This window comes from Bombus terrestris, chromosome 2, assembly GCF_910591885.1.
Source record: "Bombus terrestris chromosome 2, iyBomTerr1.2, whole genome shotgun sequence".
NCBI classification, from domain to species: Eukaryota; Metazoa; Arthropoda; class Insecta; order Hymenoptera; family Apidae; genus Bombus; species Bombus terrestris.
In genome coordinates this window covers 11,553,353-11,573,158 of record NC_063270.1, presented here as the reverse complement: position 1 = coordinate 11,573,158, position 19,806 = coordinate 11,553,353, and the positions used below count along the sequence as shown (strand labels likewise).

The 19,806-nt window shown below is 30.9% G+C and overlaps 4 protein-coding genes and 1 non-coding gene across 8 annotated transcripts; 4 read left to right on the top strand and 1 right to left on the bottom strand.

The window, feature by feature from the left end:
- Window positions 1-7,975: 7,975 nt before the first annotated feature.
- LOC105666719 (soma ferritin) lies at window positions 7,976-9,566 on the top strand. 2 transcript variants are annotated; one of them, XM_048410795.1, is made up of 4 exons: window positions 7,976-8,223; window positions 8,385-8,609; window positions 8,814-8,974; window positions 9,038-9,150. In XM_048410795.1, exons 1-3 carry the CDS (start codon window positions 8,065-8,067, stop codon window positions 8,952-8,954), a joined length of 525 nt encoding a protein of 174 aa, XP_048266752.1. In that variant the 5' UTR covers window positions 7,976-8,064; the 3' UTR covers window positions 8,955-8,974; window positions 9,038-9,150. The 2 variants fall into 2 exon arrangements, with proteins under 2 accessions (XP_048266752.1, XP_012173777.1); XM_012318387.3 differs by lacking the exon at window positions 8,814-8,974 and having other exon boundaries at window positions 9,038-9,566.
- Window positions 8,839-8,910, top strand: TRNAA-CGC. The gene has a single exon. It is a non-coding gene; the product is annotated as a tRNA-Ala (tRNA).
- Window positions 9,567-9,700: 134 nt separating the features above from the next.
- Window positions 9,701-10,960, top strand: LOC100642359 (soma ferritin). Its single transcript, XM_003393916.4, has 4 exons — window positions 9,701-9,837; window positions 9,913-10,120; window positions 10,228-10,419; window positions 10,488-10,960. Exons 1-4 carry the CDS (start codon window positions 9,761-9,763, stop codon window positions 10,770-10,772), a joined length of 762 nt encoding a protein of 253 aa, XP_003393964.1. The 5' UTR covers window positions 9,701-9,760; the 3' UTR covers window positions 10,773-10,960.
- Window positions 10,961-11,117: 157 nt separating this feature from the next.
- LOC100652309 (uncharacterized protein MAL13P1.304) lies at window positions 11,118-18,856 on the top strand. Of its 3 annotated transcripts, none has more exons than XM_048410446.1 (7): window positions 11,118-11,684; window positions 12,047-15,747; window positions 15,813-16,903; window positions 16,993-17,271; window positions 17,363-17,977; window positions 18,113-18,250; window positions 18,408-18,856. In XM_048410446.1, exons 1-6 carry the CDS (start codon window positions 11,456-11,458, stop codon window positions 18,213-18,215), a joined length of 6,018 nt encoding a protein of 2,005 aa, XP_048266403.1. In that variant the 5' UTR covers window positions 11,118-11,455; the 3' UTR covers window positions 18,216-18,250; window positions 18,408-18,856. The 3 variants fall into 3 exon arrangements, with proteins under 3 accessions (XP_048266403.1, XP_012173763.1, XP_020722469.1); XM_012318373.3 differs by having other exon boundaries at window positions 12,026-15,747; XM_020866810.2 differs by having other exon boundaries at window positions 12,026-15,747; window positions 18,113-18,255.
- LOC100642237 (cytochrome c oxidase subunit 12, mitochondrial) lies at window positions 18,550-19,791 on the bottom strand. The gene is made up of 2 exons (XM_012320290.3): window positions 19,265-19,791; window positions 18,550-19,159 (listed from the first exon to the last, which is right to left on the bottom strand). The coding sequence occupies exons 1-2, from the start codon at window positions 19,513-19,515 to the stop codon at window positions 18,976-18,978; spliced, it is 435 nt and encodes a 144-aa protein (XP_012175680.3). The 5' UTR covers window positions 19,516-19,791; the 3' UTR covers window positions 18,550-18,975.
- Between the last annotated feature and the right edge of the window lie 15 nt (window positions 19,792-19,806).

Genomic DNA, 19,806 nt, shown 5'->3' with positions numbered 1-19,806 from the left:
TGTATAAAATTTGCGAACATCAAACAACCCGATTAGTATTTCTGGAGCATACCAGGTGGCGGGTTAAACTTTGAGAAACCGACGAGTTATTTTGGCGAACGCATCGTACACGATCGGTGTTCGACAAACGTTTGTTTATTAATTCCGAAAAGTAAATTTCTAACATACGAGTATTGTGACGAAACGGAATAATTAGAAATTATGTGAATACGTGAAATCGTGTAATTTGGGACATCGTCACGCCGGACGCCGTCGGACATTGAAGATCGAGGCTATCTACCGGTATAAACAACATTTTAAAAAATCGAATTTAATATACGTACACTCTGTCTCCTCGTTCTGTTATTGCACAAATTTTCTTCGTCTCTATCAAAGAATCAAATTCTTACTAATTTATCTAAACGATAAAAAACGATTCGTTGAATATGCAGAAAAAATCCTCTGTTTGTACTGATTTTATTATCTAATAAATTTAAATCTAATGATTGAAATAAAATGTAATATGGAGATTATAGTGTAACGATTAACCTTTGGAAAATAGATTTAAATAGCATGTCTAGTTATACACTGTTGCCTGCTATTCGCATAAAATCTAGCATGATCATTTTTAAACTATTGTCTTTTCTACAACCTTTCGAAATTTATAACACAGAAGAGAAAATTTATATAATTAATTACATGTTTAGAAATCTATATAATGATATATAATTAACATAGCTGTTAGTTCTAAATGGAATTTAAAGCAACAAATGATATTATTATACATATAAAATGTATTCCAACATATTGTATATGTATCATATAAAATGTATTCCATTGTTAACAGATATACAATATTAATATTTGTTGTAACATTTATTTTGTTGTATTCAAAATAGTTAACTGCCTCAATATGCTCTCTGTGGCATTCTGTATTATTCCTACAATTATTTTAAACTGTCATTATTTCAAAATCCAAATGGAGATATTACTTTATAATATATCATGTCTATATGAACTAGATTCTGCACTTTTAAAAGTTTAACATCCAGAACAGTTTAATATTAATCGCTTAATTTTTAACGAAAACTCAGATAGAGTGTAATTATATGTAGACCAGCAGAGCGATATTTTGAAAAGCTGGAAGTCTTAAAAACGAACAACGGAATCTCGTTAGAACCAAAAAAATTGTAATTCACAGAAGAACTCTATTTTTCTACGCCAATGAGATTGACAAGGCTTCGCGTGGGGTGGATGAGATTAATCCCGTTTACCTCAAGCAGATTTAGGGCTTCTTATGCAACTTCACGTGCGTATATTCGTATGCAACTGTCTAGGCACCTGTATGCAACGTTTCCTTCTTTTTTCCAAATATATTTCTCTTAATCTAATCATTGCAATTAATCTACTTCTTTTGCTAAAACGTTTAAATATCATACTTTGCCTTTCACCTTTTTCAGTTCTTGTTTAAAAGATCTATATAAATAATAACTGTTCTTTGCTAAGAAAAACACAATGTTATATATAATAAATTACATAAATTCATTCCCTACTGTACGTTGTATATTGTTAAAAAAAGGTACGCACTTGTAGACCTAGAATATTATTGTAATAGCCCAACAGTTTAAATATACAATACTTTAATTTATTAAAAGATGACGAAAACGAAAAAGAAAAATAAGTGACGCATCTTTGTAAAGGGACTTGGTTTGAAATCCTAACTCGTGCCCACCCTTCTGATATGTAATACCAATCTGACACTGCAGTGCATGGTTGTCCACTATATCACATAGCAAATTCTTTGTACAATGGCGTCAGTATCATTATTTCACTATAGACAAGAACATACATGATGTTAGGACAATCGCAAAGTTATACTTGTAATCTTACTCATCATTTTTGTAACCATCACGCTGAAGATGGAAGAGGAATCAACTGCAAGAACGAAGAAAATGACAACACCAAAAACGGAATAACATAGGAAAGCCGTCTTATGTTTCTGTCTTATTTCATTGTAAAATTGCGATATGAAATATGACATAAACTTAAGGTGGGTACCTATATGATCAACGAATTCGCCATAATCGTCGTGGGAAACACTTACGCCTTCTGACAAGAAATGAATTGAACCAACTTGGTCAACTCAAGCAAGGTATACAAATTCCACGAATTTTGTAACCAGAAATGCATGATTATAGATGCATGTGCAATGTACATTCTATGCACGATTCAGATCTTCCGGTTACACTTCTACATTCACTTTTACAAGCTGTCGTGGATAAAAGTTCACCGTAGCACAGCTTTTCTAGTTTAAAAAGTTAACGAAGGTAACAGGTGGAATAAACATTTTCAATGTGAATTAGAATAGCGACGTGCTGCAATAACTACGTTGCACAATTGAAAGAAATTGTTATTTCATGTAGATTTTGGATATGATTACTTATCCATTGTATATGTGCTTCCCATATGATAGATTTTAAAATAGGAAATACATAGCGTTTCATGTATCGTCGTGACAACTATAAGTCTTAACAATTTAGAGTTTTCGGCGAGATCGTACGGCGTACAGGCTTCACAGTAAAAGAATTAAATGTTTCAGTATCATTATGTAGTATTACCGCGATAGATAAAAAGTAAGAGCCCTTATTATGAAGAGCAGAAAAATTATTTGTTACAGTGTTTACAAATAATAAAACTGCGATAGTTTTACCACAGGACGATAATATTACAACAAAATTCGCTTGGGGTGAAATTTCACCCATGATAGCCTTTAAAGGTTAAAGAGAAACTTAGCTCGATTTCTATATGCATCTTCTACATAGCATATTCGGCAAATCTCTTTCACGCGTGTATTCGTTATTACAGCGTGATCGTATGCTAGAAAACGGCGTACTAGATGAACGGAGAATAATTAGAACACGGAAAAGAAAGTTGTCGATCGGTGGAAAGATAGACGGAAAAAAGGGGACAGCGGGTACCGGTGAAGTCAGTGGAGGAGTCCCAGGTTAGGCCAGGCAGACGTGAAGCCTGAGGATCCAGGGGTGCTAAGCCCTGAATCCTGAGAAGTGTCCAGAGCTTACTCGGCTAGTGTTACCCCCCGCCGTCACCGTCCTCTTTTTCTTTCTCTTCGCTGTTGTCTCTTCGGTCAGAGGGAACGTACAGCAGGGGCGTAAAGTTAGCTAGATGACTCCTCATCTTCATCCGCTTCTCGCATTCCACCCTTATTCCGAACACAGCTCCTTCACTGACAGAACTATCCGTCTCAACGACTCGTCCTTCCTCCAAGTTTCAAATTATAGTAGGGAATCAAATAGAAAATATCCAATTGGTTATTAATTGATGAACTATGGTCCTTCAGTGAGCCAGGGCAAGAAGTACTTTTACAGAGAAAACTAGTTCTGTTCTATTGAGAGAACTTGTTAAATGGAACTTAATGACTCGCACTTCTTACGCTGCTTTCTAGCATTGATGTTCCTTGCACACGCTCTAAGCTATCGTTCTCAATGCTCTTTTGATATCAGATAAATTTGTGCAACCAAGATTGACGATGATTCTAGCTTGATTTTTCATCTGACAACTATGTATCTCGTGTCCTTTATCACATGACCTCCTTCGTGGGAAGCCGTAAAAATCGCCGACAGTCTACATTGATAATATCCCTGTTAGTTTTACTCTATAGCCGCAACTACGTCAATTATCTATTAGTCATCAAATTTAAAACAGAAGCTATTAAATTATGAGAAAGAGGTTTTAATAAATGGTTTCTCTGACATGGGTACGATATGATACCACTTTGAAAATATCTGTAATAAATTCGAAAAAAGAACTCTTTTGGGAATAAGATTAGAGTAGAAAGCGTGAACTATAGATGTTTTAATAATGATAAATCGTGAATTTAATGCGACAATTATGGTCTAAAGCAAGGCATAAAAATTAGGTCGCCCTAATGCCGGATCCAGCTATTTAACGGGGTACCTGCTTCGCGTTGGTATGTATGTGGGATACGTTTTAAGGATTCACCTCTTCACAATATCATTAAACACCACTACAGACAACGAGACTGCTAACAGACGGCGATAGCCAGGTCACAGGGTGAACTGAAGTTATATAACGAAATAGAAAGCATTTATGTAACTGACAAAAACATAACATATAGATCCTAGAAAGGCCATCAATAAATTTATTTCGTTAATAGAGATCAATTTTTGCTACATGCCCCTTCGAGTATAAGAATTCAATGTGCGTATGTGATCCAAAGAAAATATATTTAGAATATATTTAGAATATATTGGTGATAAAGTCAACTTTTTCTATACAGATACTAAAAAAGAGATCAAAATATAGATAAAATGAACTATTGATACTTGATCATGAGCAAACATACCGTCAAATATCGCATAACACATAAATATTGAGGAAAGAGAAGAAAAGCCAGGCAAGCAGAGTGTACCTGTGTCTGCTATTCGATCGTCCAACTTCGGTAACGCAAATACGATTTCGTTCGTAATGCCTGTGCCCTTATTTCCCAAGAAACACGTGTCTTGTGACCTTAAAGGAAAAAGTTGATTGGCCAATGCATTCTAAAGCCACCCTGCCATTGGTCGGTGGATTAGATGACCACGTGGTGTCCTGGTATATAACCAAGGGTGAACTAAGAAGGTATCGGCAGTTGTGCTCGGAACATGGACAGAAGTGCAAAGATCGTTGTTTATTAACTTGCGCCTAGCTTCGATCGCGTAGTGATACCGAAACAATTTAAAAAGAACGTTGATCAAGTGCGATTACTCGGAGGTTCTGTTTGGCATTTACTTGTCACACACCGTACAACCCTTAGTGGATAGAGCACGCTTCGTACCGCATGAATTTTATTATTTTTATACGTGAACGAAGTGAGTGGAGGAATATAACTGGACCAATTGAAAGGTGTACCTCGATGCTATGATGTGAACATCCTGATATCAGATATTGTTGTCACAACTTTCGGAACAAGGTTGTTAATTTTGGAGTAACTATGATTCTTAAAGGGGTATCCTTGAAAAATGTTCCAACCAGCTTTTAACAAAAACTATCGAGTCACGGAATCTTCACTTGTGGATATTCACAAATCTGTAATAAAAGTATAAGAAGATATTTTATTCTTTATAGAACAAAATTATGGTTGAATTTTGTAGCGACATCGATTGTAACGATTGCTCAAAATTGATCTCGATCACTATCAATCGTGTTCAGCGTTTTTAACTTCCGGTGAATACGGAAAAAGAGTTAGCCTAGATGTGTACAAACTATGGAAAGTTCATCGTAGAAATGTACGGATAGGAAAATCGAAGGCAATGAATTTTGTATTCGAGTCGAACTATCCTATCAGCCTATAGAACAACCAGATGTCCGGTCCCCACAACTTATCTTGGTACGGATATACTTTTCATGTATTTACATGGACACGAGGCATGTATTACATATATGTTGTTTCTTCGTGACCATTAGAAATGTGTTAGTACAAATTCGAATAAATTAGTTAAAAATGTAATTCGACGATGCATGATAAATATAGAAGTGCATTTTTCGTTTGAATTGAACATCGTGTTATAAAGAGAGAGTATACGAAGTTCAAGAATTTCTATAAAGAAAACAGCTCTAAACAAATAAAAGGACATCTAAGAAATTACTACTAAAGCGTTGCATTGATTTCTTAAGATATTTAGCATAGAATCACTATCCGTACACAGTATATATAAGAGGAAATATGTAGACCACATCATTGACATATGGTAAAAGAAGGTGCTAGCCAAGTTATACTTTACTCATTCATTCATTACATCTATACATATTTTACTACTTGGTATCCCACTTTTTCAACTATGAGCCACGAGAAAAGTGAGATTAAATAAATCGTAATAAGGATAATAATGCTATTATAACGATTAAATTCTATGGAACAAAAGGAATTAGGAAAATCGTCCTCAAACGCCAATCGAAATCTATCGAATAATTTATGCTATACATACTAGATAAAACTCGTTTCCTATGCTTTCTTTTATTTTAATACATTGTTTCTGTCGCAGATATTCTATGCATTTTACAACCATTTAAGCTGTGTAACTTCGGGAAAAAGTTATTCAAATGGGAACCATTCGCATAAGAAGATAAGAACAATAATGGACCCTAATGCAGCTGCTGGCCACTGCACAAGATTAGACATAAGACTCTTGTGCGTGTGACAGCGGCTATGATGGGGCTTCCACGAAGCATCGATGGTATGACAAAATCAGTATTTTTTCGAAGTGTGACAAGTAAGATTTCTAAACAGAAATTATACAAATTTTCTGGATCAAAACATGAACAAATTTTATAATTTCTCTATAGCAGAAAATATGGAATTTAGTATATGGCATAATCATTGGACAAAAATCTAATTATGTACTATATTAAATATTTAAAAACTAACATTCACCAACCAATCTATTTTTACAAGGTATAATAAATTCTAAAATTATTAATAATAAGTACATTAACTTTAAATTTTGCAATAAACATAGAAAATCTTATAATATAATATATCGAATAGCTTGAGAGTAATATTCATTTATAAATGTGTTTTCACAATGCATGATAAAATTCTAAAATTTCTCTCTTATTCTAAATTTTACAAGTTATTATAGAAAACCTTATAAAACTTTTAAAGCTTCTATTAATAATAACTATTGAACATTTAATGAATATCTTAATTACTGTCTTAACTGAAAATATTATATACATATAAATTATAAAAACGTTCTTTAAACCCTGATTTCTGTGATCATTTCTCAAGTCATAGTTACCTCCAAAAAATGATGAAAAAACGTAAAACATTACATTGTAACATAATCGTAATATAGTAATTTCTTTAAGTGGCAATAAAATGTTAATTATATCTATATATTATGATCATTATGTGTAAATTCTCACTCTCCTGGAATATATTTCCTCCTATTCCCTTAAATAAAATAAAACTGTCTAGAAATTAATATAAGATAAGCATTTGTTTGCAAAGGGGCAACTATTATTCATCAAATGCAATTAAATCTATTTATGGGCTGTCAATTAGATAATATTCTTTGTCAAAGTACATTTGTACATTACATATACATAGTCCTTTTGCTGTAAAAACATTAAAAAATCATGACTGATAAAATTGATACCACAATGTTAATATCAAATACATTATTATATTGAAAACAATTAGATTAATTACAACCTGGATATATGTAAACGACGTCGCACATAACCTATTAGTTGAATCTTTTCATTTTCAATAATAAGCTAATATGTCATTGAAGTAGATTATGATATAAATTATAAAATAAAAAAGATGTATAATTATGTACACTATTCATATAAAGTCAGAATAGTATTACGAAATAACATTAAAATTATAATATCAATGTCACATTAACATAAACGAAATTCTCAAAGTAGAAAATTCAAAATGATATTTAAGATAAATTTAACTATAAACAAAATTTGTAAAAAAGAAAATTAAAAAAAATCTACCTTCAATATTTAAATTGAAATCAAATCATGAAGTTCATCACAATAATTATACACTGGCATATCATGTATGTGCGTTCCGAAACCTAACCAAAGTAAATCATTGACACTCAGACTTTCTTCCTATTGGTCTATCCTATTGATATAGTGGAAACTCTCCGAACGCACGTAATTCAAACAACATTTAAATCCAAAAAGGCAAAACTAAAAATATTCATCAATTTAAGAATGCAAATACTAATAGATTTAGAAGTCCATCGTATGTACGTCTTTATTGTAAATTATAAGTAATAATTAAACATATGGAATAATAATTCAATCAATTCAAAATATAAAAAGGAAGAAATAGCAATCAGTAACAAACATGTTTATCACAACGACGCGAAACGCTAAATCATTATATAACATTAAATTTTTTAATTTGTTATGTTTGTATTCAAGGTCAATTTTGAACATGAAATCAATAAAATGTGTGCAGCGCGCTTGCGTGTGTCACAACTGCGCATCATTTGCTCGCAGTCGGTACATCGTGAAGGTCCACGAAATTAGTGTTATTATATGGTGCCTTTATATTTGCGTTCTAATTTAACGAAATTAACTAGAATGAAGTCGAATATCATGGATCTGGTTAGACAAAATTTTCACAAGGACTGTGAACAAGCGATTAATAACCAAATCAACTTGGAATTATTCTCCAGTTATGTCTATCTGTCTATGGTTAGTCAACATATCGATTAAGTGGCTATTCTTGACGTTAAATTTTCTTTAGCAATAAAATTTAAATAAAAAAAAACATTTTATTTCCTATACCATTATTTTCGTCACGAATACTTTCTGTGTTTTTATATTATGTCCTATTATCGTGATTATTTTTGTAGGCATATTACTTCGATAGATGCGACGTAGCTTTACCAGGTCATTATACGTATTTCAAAAAAGCTTCAGACGAAGAAAGAGAACACGCCATGAAATTTATGACTTATCAAAACAAGAGAGGTGGCAGCATCACTCTGACACCTATTGAAAACCCGCCAAAAGATGACTGGATCAGCGCTCATGATGCTATGATGGAAGCATTGAAGCTAGAAAGACAAGTTAATGAAGTATGTATGTTTATTAAAATTTTATTTCAGATGTAACAATTATTCTTATTAGAATAGAAAAGTAATTTTATAGAAAATTATATGAAAATAATATTCCTATATACATTTTGATTATGTCTTATTTCTTTAGAATGTTCTAAATACTTTCACTTATAATTTAATTCCATTGATATTTTTAATATATTAACTTATTCCCCTTTATAGGTTTTTAACATCCATTCTTTCAAGTGGGGGTGTAACTCAGTGGTAGAGTGTCCGCTTCGCATGCGGAAAGTCCTGGGTTCAAATCCCAGCTCCTCCAATCTGATTTTTTTTTTTTTTTTTCGTTATAAATTTGCAACATAAACATTTTGCAGTAGTAAAATGTAATGTTTTTTAATGAAATATAAAATATATAAATATTTTTATAAATATTTTATCATTTTCAGAGTCTTCTCCAAATACACGCCTTAGCGACTCGACACAACGATCCAAACTTGTTAGATTTCCTTGAAACCGAGTATCTGAAAGAACAAGTAGACTCCATCAATGAACTTGCCAACCACATAACGAAATTAGAAAGAGTTGGCGATGGTGTAGGAGTGCATATTTTCGACCAAGAACTTGGGGAATAAAACACCCTTTTAAAAATTTAACACTATTATTGTAGTAAAAGCGTCAACATACTATGCATAGACAGAGAATGAGTAAAAAATTGTACATTACATAATACTAATACGAGAAATAAATACAGTATTCTAATTTTTATTGCCAAAATAAATATATATGAACTTGTATAATTTTGAAAAGTGTTGCAAATTTCTGCATCAAATTACAAATACTTCCAAAAAGTATTAGTAAGAAATTCATTTCGGATTGAATCTACATCTTTTACCATGTTAAGAAGTGTGACGAACGTTATATATATTGTACAACATACTGCTAACTTTGAGCGTAATAAAGCTTGGTAATCCTGAATGTATATAGTTTCTATTTTTGTTTCAAAAACATTTATGCGTGATATCGAAAATAAATTGCGAATCGATAATATGACGTATGACACGTAACATACAAATAAAAATGAAAATTTCTTAAAGAATAATTTTTACAATTAACGAAGTTTTTTATATCAAGAAATGTGTATGTAAATTGTTTGTAACTAAAGATAAATCATGTTAAAATTGCGTAGTGATAGAAAAATTCTTAGTGATGTTTTCAACTCGTTTGTTCGACAATTATATACTAAAGAGTAAGTTTGTAACTTTTATTTATTAAAGAATCTAATATTGAATATAATTCGAAAATGTAAGTAATCTTTTTGAAGAACTAAACTCTATAAGGGAATATGTAAACCAAAACTATTTCCTGCCAAATTTTTGGCAACCTCCTGCAAGGACGAATTTTGCATTGATAAACCTACGAAATGGCCAAGTGGAAAACCGGCCAATTTTAAGTTTCATCAAGAAACTGAAACTATATTAAACGAACAAATAAATGCGGAACTGAAAGCTTTCTATCATTATTTGTCCATGGTGAGATAAGAAATAGAACTATTTGTTTCTTAAAAAGATAAATAAATATATAGTTCTTTTAATAGTTACTATCTTTAATGTAATGTAAAGTCGGTTATTTTCTATAGGCTGCATACTTTGGGCGCGCAGATGTAGCATTGCCTGGCTGTGAATCATTTTTCATGCAAATGCATCATGAGGAACATGAGCATGCTATCAGATTTCTAAATTACGTCAAAATGCGCGGAGGTCTTGTGAATTTATGTCCAATACAACCTCCTTCCGACCAAGATTGGAAATGTCCATTGCACGCTTTTAAAGTAAATAATTAAAAGAAAGAATTAAGTATTCTCTTTTAATAATATGCATGGTTATTAAATTTGTTTAGACAGCATTGACTTTGGAACTAGAAGTAGCTGAAAAACTAGTAGCAGTAAATACTGTTGCGGAAAAACATGGCGATTTAAATGCTAGTGATTTTATTGTTACCGGCTTTATGGAAGATCAAATGAAGAGTGTGAATGAAATGGGAAGATTTGTAGCTGTCCTGTCTGGTATCGGTGATCAATCATTAGCACGCTTTATATTTGATAAAGATTTACTTGAACATTACGTTCAACCAAAATTTAATATTCTTCGTTCAAAACTGCGACCAAATAGTACTGACAAGTAATATTTCCATTTTCTTATGTCATATAGTATATGATATATCATATTTATATGTAATTTGAAATAACAATATATGTACATGTCAATTACATTATAGTAAAAGTGGAAAGCCTGGTGATAAAAATACTTGAAAAATACTAATAAAAAGATCATTTTTCAAACAATGTATAACAATTTAATAAAATTTCACTTACAAAAAAAAGTAGAATTTTTTGTATGACAATAAATTAATAAAAAATGTGAATATGAGTTTGTCCAAAGATTAATCGCTTCGTTTTCATGTAATGTAATCGTTTGTATAATTTCAGAACACACCGAATCAGTGAACAATGAAAACCAACTGTTTCGTATCATGCGTTGAAAACGACTTAGCATGGCAGAACTATTACATGCATTTAGTTGTGAAGATAAAGTTACAATAAAAACGGACGTTTTAGTGACTAAGTAATTTCTCTTTGTCTAAACTAAATACGGTATTCGGGCTTATTTAAATTTTTTATTCGTTATATTAAAGGATTTTAATTGCGAGATTATTTATAATAAAGTGTAGTGCGAGTGTTAGATTTAGATCGGTAAAAAAATCACAATTATTGTTAATACGTAATTAACCCTAATTTTCATGAAACAGTTTTATATTATTACGAATGGACGCGATTAATTGTTCATGGTTCGAGGGTAAGTTCAAGAATGGCTAGCGATTTGTCGAGTGAGTGTACGGAAACAGTTGGTGTGTTAGATGAGAAAGAAGAAGGTGAGATATCCTTGGAAGATGTAAGTTCTTCCGAGGAAGGACATTTAAATTACGGATATGGCACTAAAATTTCTCATTGTTCAAATTTTCTGTCGACTCAACAAAATGCAACGTGCTGTACTGCTCCTGCCAAGTTTTATCCTTCCAAGGGTTCTACTAGAAGAGGTAAATTAAATAATATAGTGTTTTTTTAATATTTTTAACTTCATATTGTTTATATTGTTTATATTGTTATGAAAAATAAACCTTAAAGTAATATATTTTTTTATATTTTTTTTGATTCATATATATTTGTAATATTCTGGGATATATTTAAGACATTGTTGTGAAAAATAAGCCTCGAAATAAAATTCAATTTTCTTTTATTAAATATGAATATTAAAAAAATATATTTTTAATATTTTGGGATATAATTCGTGTAAAACGTATTTCTATTTGATAACATATTGAACCTTTCTATACCCAATGTATTATTATTCTCGACATATCATGTTCTAATCAAGTAGAAGTTGACCTTATTCTACAAGATGCAGTCCAGGGCAAAGAAAATCTTCATCAAATGAAAGAATCAGGATGCATTGGAACAAAACATACAGCTTCTACACTTCAAGAAAAAAATGACGACCTTGTGCCTATTTCAAGTGACAGTGATATGGAAATTGTTGGTCTTGCAGATAATTCTAAACAAATTATGATACGTTCTGCTTCCAAAAATAGAAAGAAAAAAAAGAAGAAAAAGAAAAGAAATCGTGTACTTTCATTGGATAATCTAGTTTCTTCGGCTACTGCAGATGTATCTAAGAAAGAATGCCCTAGTGTAGTAAAAGATGATGCGACAAAAAATACTTCTAGGTCACATTACAGAGAAATGAGTCCTATTCATAGAAGAAGTAGATCAAGAATAATTCCAAGATCATCACCCAAAAGACATAGATCTCTTATAAAATCAAGATCTCCTTTTAGAAGATCAAAATCGCCAATTACTCGTACTAGATCACCAGTGGCAAGGAGGTCTCCAAGAAGGCTTAAATCTCCTAAAAGATCACCATACAGATCCTCAACAAAGACAATGCCTCGGAAAACGTCACATATTGACTTAAAATCATCCCATAATTATACTGATACTACACATAAATTACTAAAAAAAGTAAGAAAATTAGATTCAATGGGAACTCATTCATTAGAAGAAACTTTAAATAAAAATAAAGAGCATGCATCTTCATTAAAAGAGAAGTTAACAAATATGATGAAAAGTGCTTCTAACAATAATACTGATTTGACAAATTCTTCAAAAGGAAAATCTATAAAGGATATAAATAAAAAGGAATCTAATGATGCAGATGATGAAGAAGATTTAGCATTATTAAGGCAGAAAGCTCTTGAAACAAAACAAAATAAACCAAATAAACAAAATGAACAGCTAAAGACTGAAACTATAAAACATGTGAGTGCAAATATGAATGATGATCAAGACGAAGAAGATTTGGAATTAAGAATGATTGCACTTCGTTCTGCTGTATTAAAAAAACATCAGAATAGAATTCAAAAGGGAATTCAATTGGGAAAGTCCAAGAAATCTAATAGCCTTCGTAGTGAAAGTCCATTTACTCAAAGCTTTTTGGATAGCATTCCCATACCTGGAGAGGAAAATTCTGCATCGTTACCTCATACTCCAATCCCTGCAAATGAAAGTGATCATACAGAGGATATGGAATTAGATACATATGTTGAAAGAGAAAAAGAAAAATTACCATATTCTCCAACAGACAAAATTACTGCCAATATATCTATGGATACAGAATTGTTAGGTATTCAGCCATCTGATGTATCATTCATCTCTCTTAATGGAGCAAATAATAGTCTAAATTTTAATACATGTAATGAGGATGATCAAAAATCTTATCAGGAGAAAATTATTGAAAATCGAAGTTTTTTGCCAAATATTGCATATTATGCACAATCACAAAATCCATTATGTGCTACAAATGGAAATATACAATATTCATCAACTGATTTAACAGAAACTTTTAAATCAGATTTTATGAAAGTACATAATTCTCATTTAAATGTACCTTCTTATGAAAATACATGTGCTACTGTTAAAAGTAATCATACTTCCGAAGTTTTAGATATTAATTCGATCCAAGAAATGCCTTATTCTCCAACTGACACTCCTGTATATGATCCTGATTTATCACATGCTCTTCCACAAGCTCTTGGTCCACTAACTATTTCAAATTCTTCCTTAGTTTCTTTAGAATCATATACTTCTAATACATGTGGGAATAATGAACAATATAATAATGTATCAACAAATCAACATACACAAAGTACAAAACAAGTAGACAATGTAAATGAAGATGAACAATTAAATAAAGCAGAAACATTTTCAATGGATCCAATTCTTAGGTCTAATACAAGTTATCTTATGGAATCAATATCTCCTAGTAGTTCAATGATAACAATTGATGATCTTCCTGAAACCGAAGCAGATGTAAATCTATTAACTGATACTTTCAAAAATATAAAAACTTCAGAGTACATTCCAAATGTAGCAAATAATGTTAAAGACAGAATATCAGAACCACTTTATATGAAGGGATTACCAGATGTTACCAAAGATACAAATAAAATACCAACATTAATTAATAGAACACTAGTTCCAGCACCAATTTTGAAAACAAACAAACAATTGCAACTGCCATTACCAACTAGAAAGAATGCATTACAGCAAGAACCTACATTCAAAAGTGCAGAAATGCAGCCAGTTGTTATTAATAAAGAAAGTGGTACAAAAATAAATGCTTCCTTTAAACCTATAAAATTAATGTCCTTTCCACAAAAGTCACATTCTATTTTAACTATACCAACTGCATTTCATGAAGATCTAACTAATGAAATATCTGCAGATAAATCATCTCATATCTCACTAGTAGAAAGTAATACCAGTGCAACTCTGACACAAAATAATATAATTACAAGTCCAAATAATACAGGTGATACTAAAATTCTAGCACAAAAGAAAAAGAAACTGCTTAAAAGGGGATTAAAAAGAAAAAGTGCTGCATTAATTGCAAAAAAACACAATACATTATGTACAAATGATGATAATGTAAATACTGTAGATAAGCAAATATGTAAATCGGATCAAATTCTTTATGCAGATGATAAACAAAATCAAAAAGAAACGTACACACAAATGGACCAGGCTGATTGTGTCCATATATGTATGTCAGAAATGTCCAAAAATATTGATGATAAACTAAATAAAATTTCTTTCGAAACTAATGAAGATAAAATACAGAGAAGTAATAATTCATCTAATGATACATTAGGACAAGGAAAGAATACAGAAGACAGAAGACAAAGTCTTGATGAAGATGAAGATGCATTAAGAGCAATTTTATTAGCTTCTTTGCCAAAACGAACAAAAATCACTAACAGTTGTTCCAATTCAGTTACTCTTACAACAACAAGTACTACATCTACTGTACCAAATCAAGTATTTGTAAATCAAACTGTATCAAATACGGTATCATCTACAGTTAATAATTTACCAACTCCACATATAAATTTATGTGGTTCTGAAAACGATAAAAATCAATCAAATGCCGGAGAGAAAATATATAATGTTACACAGAAAAGTTTATCTCTTGAAAGTATTAAGGCCTCAAACACAGTAATTGGAAAGAAAAGATTAATTCCTATAGCAAAAAATCCACAGAAGAAATTTATAAAAAGAATTTCAATTCCTGCAAGTACAAAAGTTGTAAATAATGCAAAAAAATACCAAAATACAATGATTCAAAAGAGATTAAATTTACAAAGAGCTACAATTTATAACAAGCAAAAAATTGCAGAAAATGAAGTTCTATCTAAAATGAAATCTAATGACAGTAAATGGTCTGCTAATACAAAGGCATTATCCGGTACACAAAGGATTATTATAAATTTAGAGTCTGATACAGAAAGTGAATCTGAATCTGAATGGCAAAAGAGTACAGCTGCTACTTCAGCACATACTGTCACAATAGAAAAACATCAACCAGCAATAAATCCTACAGCAGAATTTGAAAAAAATTTAGATCAATTTTTACGTGCAGTACGGAAAAAACAAGAATCTATGGCAGCTGCAAGACCAACTTTAATATCACAAACATCTAAGAAAGATGCAGTATTAATAACAAAACCAGAAAAATCAAATTCATCCAATCTACAAACACCACTGGTAAGTATACTACAACAAAATATTTTATCATACATGAAATATTTAATAATTTACTATTTTTACAGGCTGTTCGTCATTTACCTGCATCTCAGCAAGAGGAATATCGACGGTTAAAACAACAAATTTTAGAACGCGAGAAGATGAAGCTACATAAAACAATAGAAAACAACAATTTAATAAAAAATAAAAATATGGAAGTATCTTCAAAACCCATATCATCCAATAGCTCAAGTAAAGAGTTATATGCGAAACTACATCATACAATACCCTCAAAAAGTCAAAGTATAAGTACACAACAATTAAATAAGGAAAATTGTTCTAAAAATTTAGCAGATTCAGTAAAAAATACTAGTATATCAACGAGCAACATTCAGTCATGTATCAGCAAAATGTATGATGTTGATAAACAAGAACATGCAGATCCAACTCAAATAAAAGCACTAACAAAGTCAATAATAAATGATATATGTGTATCTGCTGAAAGTAGTCCAAATAATATTGGAAACAAAGCAGTTGGAAACACGCAACCGACGAATATATCGCGAAAGAGTCCAACGAAAACAAAAACTTCACCTAGCTTAAAAATTTTATCTACAGATGAAGTAAATCGAAAATATGTACACGTACAAGTAAAAAATGATACAAACGATCGAGTGGTAACAATAAATGATAAAGTGACCTTAAATAACGAAACAATAATCGATCGAAGTAAAAATATTTCTGGAAATAAAAATAGCAGTAATAAAAATATATATGATAATAATATAAATCAACTTTCATGTCCTACAGAGGAAGACATTGTTTCTAATAATACTCCATTTGGTAATAACAATACAGTGGACTCAGATACATCGACTATTATTTTATCAAGAACACCTCAAAATTGGAACGAAAGTCTTAATACATCCGAATCTACAATATATCTTCCACGATGTCAGGAAGATGCATTATTGACTTCAAGTACAAAAGATAAACATGACATCCATTTTCTATCGCCCAAGAACAATATATCACCAAAAGATATAAGAAGCATAGAAGAAAATTGGGAAGAAATTAAAAAAGATGTCAAGACAGAGCTAAATACTCTTATTAATCTTTCACGTGCGGAACAAGAACAACGTTTAATAGATACAGAACAAGAATTAGTTATGAAACGGTAACCAACTTTCCAATGAAAATTCATTAATATCCATTAATTTTTAATGTATTTCTATACAATAATTTATTCATTTCTTTATAAAACAGCTATACGATCTTAGATGATTTGGCGAAGATGTCGCAAAATCTTCGTCAGTGGCATATGGAAAGAGATCTACAGACGAATTTAGCGGCTGAAGTCAAAAAGCTCAGGGAACAGCTCAAAGTTGCTGAAGAAAGATTACAGGTGCAACGTAATCGTATTAATAATATAGGTCCAAAAGTAGTAGAAGCTCGCGGAAAAATCAATGCAGGTCGCCAAAAATGCTATAAACTCGCAATTATTTGTACAAACTTGGGAAATAGAATCGTAGGAAGAGATTATAAGTAATATATTAATAGAATCATTACTATTAATCTTCAAATCATTGTAAACACAAAATATAAATATTTTTAATTTTTTCATCGTATCTCCTAGGATACCTGAAGCTGGAGCACAACTTTTAGATAATAGATTGAAAGAGGTAGCTAATCACACGCGACAACTTTCCCGGAAAAAAGTACCATCTATTGACATTTCGGACATATACGAATTATCAAAACTGGAAGAAGTAACTGTGTCTAGTGCATGTACAGAAATTTGTCAAAGTGATACTCCGGAAGAATCCAATACAACAATTTTAAACGAAAATGAATCTCCAATAAAATCTAATGAAATTAGGAAAACTGTACACGTAGAAGTTACTACATCAAATGTAAGTGATACAGATAAGAAAAAAAATATAGTATTAAATAATTGTGCTCCAAGCGTTAATGAAGAAAGTACACCTACACAAAACAACCATGAACAAGAAGTATCTACTGAACAAACAAACTTAAGTGATAATCCTGTTCCTACTACTGGTGTGCTTAACTTACAACGTGCTCAAAAGCTGGATAATAAGGTAGTGGTACCAGAAAATAATGTAATAAGGTCTACAACTTCAGAAGCGGGTAGTAAAAGAAGGAATACTATGAGACTTGAAGGGGAACCTTCAATGAAAAAAACACTTTTACCTTATGAATCAATATTAACACACTTTAAGGTGCCAAGGTGGGTTTTTGCTCTCTAAATATTTCAATAATATAGGATATTTATTTCTAAATAAAAAATATATAGTGTTCTTTTAATTTAACTTCTACAAAAATTTCGAGTATTTTTTTTGTTGTTTTTATCATTCTTAACCAGGAACACGAATCCCAATGGCGTCCTTTGTCCATACGAACTGATGGGAACATGCAGTGATGGAGATTGTCAATTTATTCATCAAACAGGGAGCCAAACCAAGTAGCATTTAGCTACCAAAATGGCATTGTTAAAATATACGTAAGGTGGTTTTAATCTTTAATCATAAGATTCAGAGGGCATTAAAAAATAAAAATCAAGATTTTTATTGAAAGTGACCACACTTTTTTATAATTTATTAACTTCTAAATTCAAACATTTTTTATTATGAGTAAATGTTATCACTTAACAATTACAGATACTACTATTTCTGAGGATGCAAAATCCCACATAGATGGAAGCTGTTAACAAGCAGAAGTAACACCCGAAGATGGTAAGTTATCTTCATCACGGCAAGAGTTTGTGCACAAATTAAAATAGCAATTTTATTATATAAAAATCATAAATTTAAAAAAAAGCAAAATTTTTAATACTGTGCTATTTCAAGCTTCTATTCTAACGAAAATTTAAAGAAAATTTGCTGCAAGTGTTTATTTTTTACATATGTAAAAAGTGTCATATATGAACTGCAAGTAACTAGTGTGATTAATGTAAAAGAGAAAGAAGATATTGTTGACCGATTGTTGAAGGCAGCCGAATGACTGGCCAACGTCGGGCATTGCAACAAATATTCATTTCGTACTTCTATATAAGTTACCTCATAAAAGTCTTGTACCTGTATAATAAAAGATTAATATTTTTTTCTAATTGCGAGTTTATTTATTTTTAAACTTAAGTTTATATCCCTTAGTCATAGAAAACAATATACAATCTTCCTAAACTCTATATTTGTTACTAGGAAATTTCCCTTGATTTTTATATTTGTGTTAGATTAATTTGTCCTTAACCCTAAGTTCATCCCATCGATTAATCCATTCCCTTGGACATATAGATGTAAAAACTTGTTTAAACCAAGTGCATGCATCTGATCCCTCTCCTAAAGTACGTTCGCAACGATAGAAATCATGGTACATTACCCAACAGCGTAATGTTTGATTTTGTTGTTGAAATCTAAATAACGATATTGCAAATTACTTTAATTCAGAATATAAAATGGATCAATTTTAATCATATTATAGATGGCAATTAACAAAAAAGTAACATAGTAAAACAAACCTTGGATCTTCACCAGGAAATACAGATCGTACATGTCTCTTTTTGTCCTCCTGTTTAAGACATGGATCATCTTCATCTACAGTTATAGTTATCTTTTTCTTCGGTTTTCTTTCATCTGTTGCGATATTATCAATCATTAGATTTGTATCATTCGTATCATACGTATTATCTTCATCTCTTTTTTGAGAAGTAGTTTTTGTTTCATCCGAAATATTAATTTTATTATTTTCATTGTTTTTATCAGAATCCATTATATTTTATACCCATAACTTAATTCATGTACATAAATAAAATATACTATTTATAATAAATTAATTTATAATAAGCGTACAATAAATTACGCGAAACGAATAATACATGAGACAGAAAATTAATAGAGACGTGAATGTTGATTAGAGCATGCTTTATTTTATTGTGACAATTCAGATTTTTTGAACATAATAAATAAAAATACAAATTTGAAAATGTAGAACTCCCTCTATGTGGGCAAACGTTTATCATCAATTACTTATCAGTTGCTTATGAAGAATTATATTGTATAA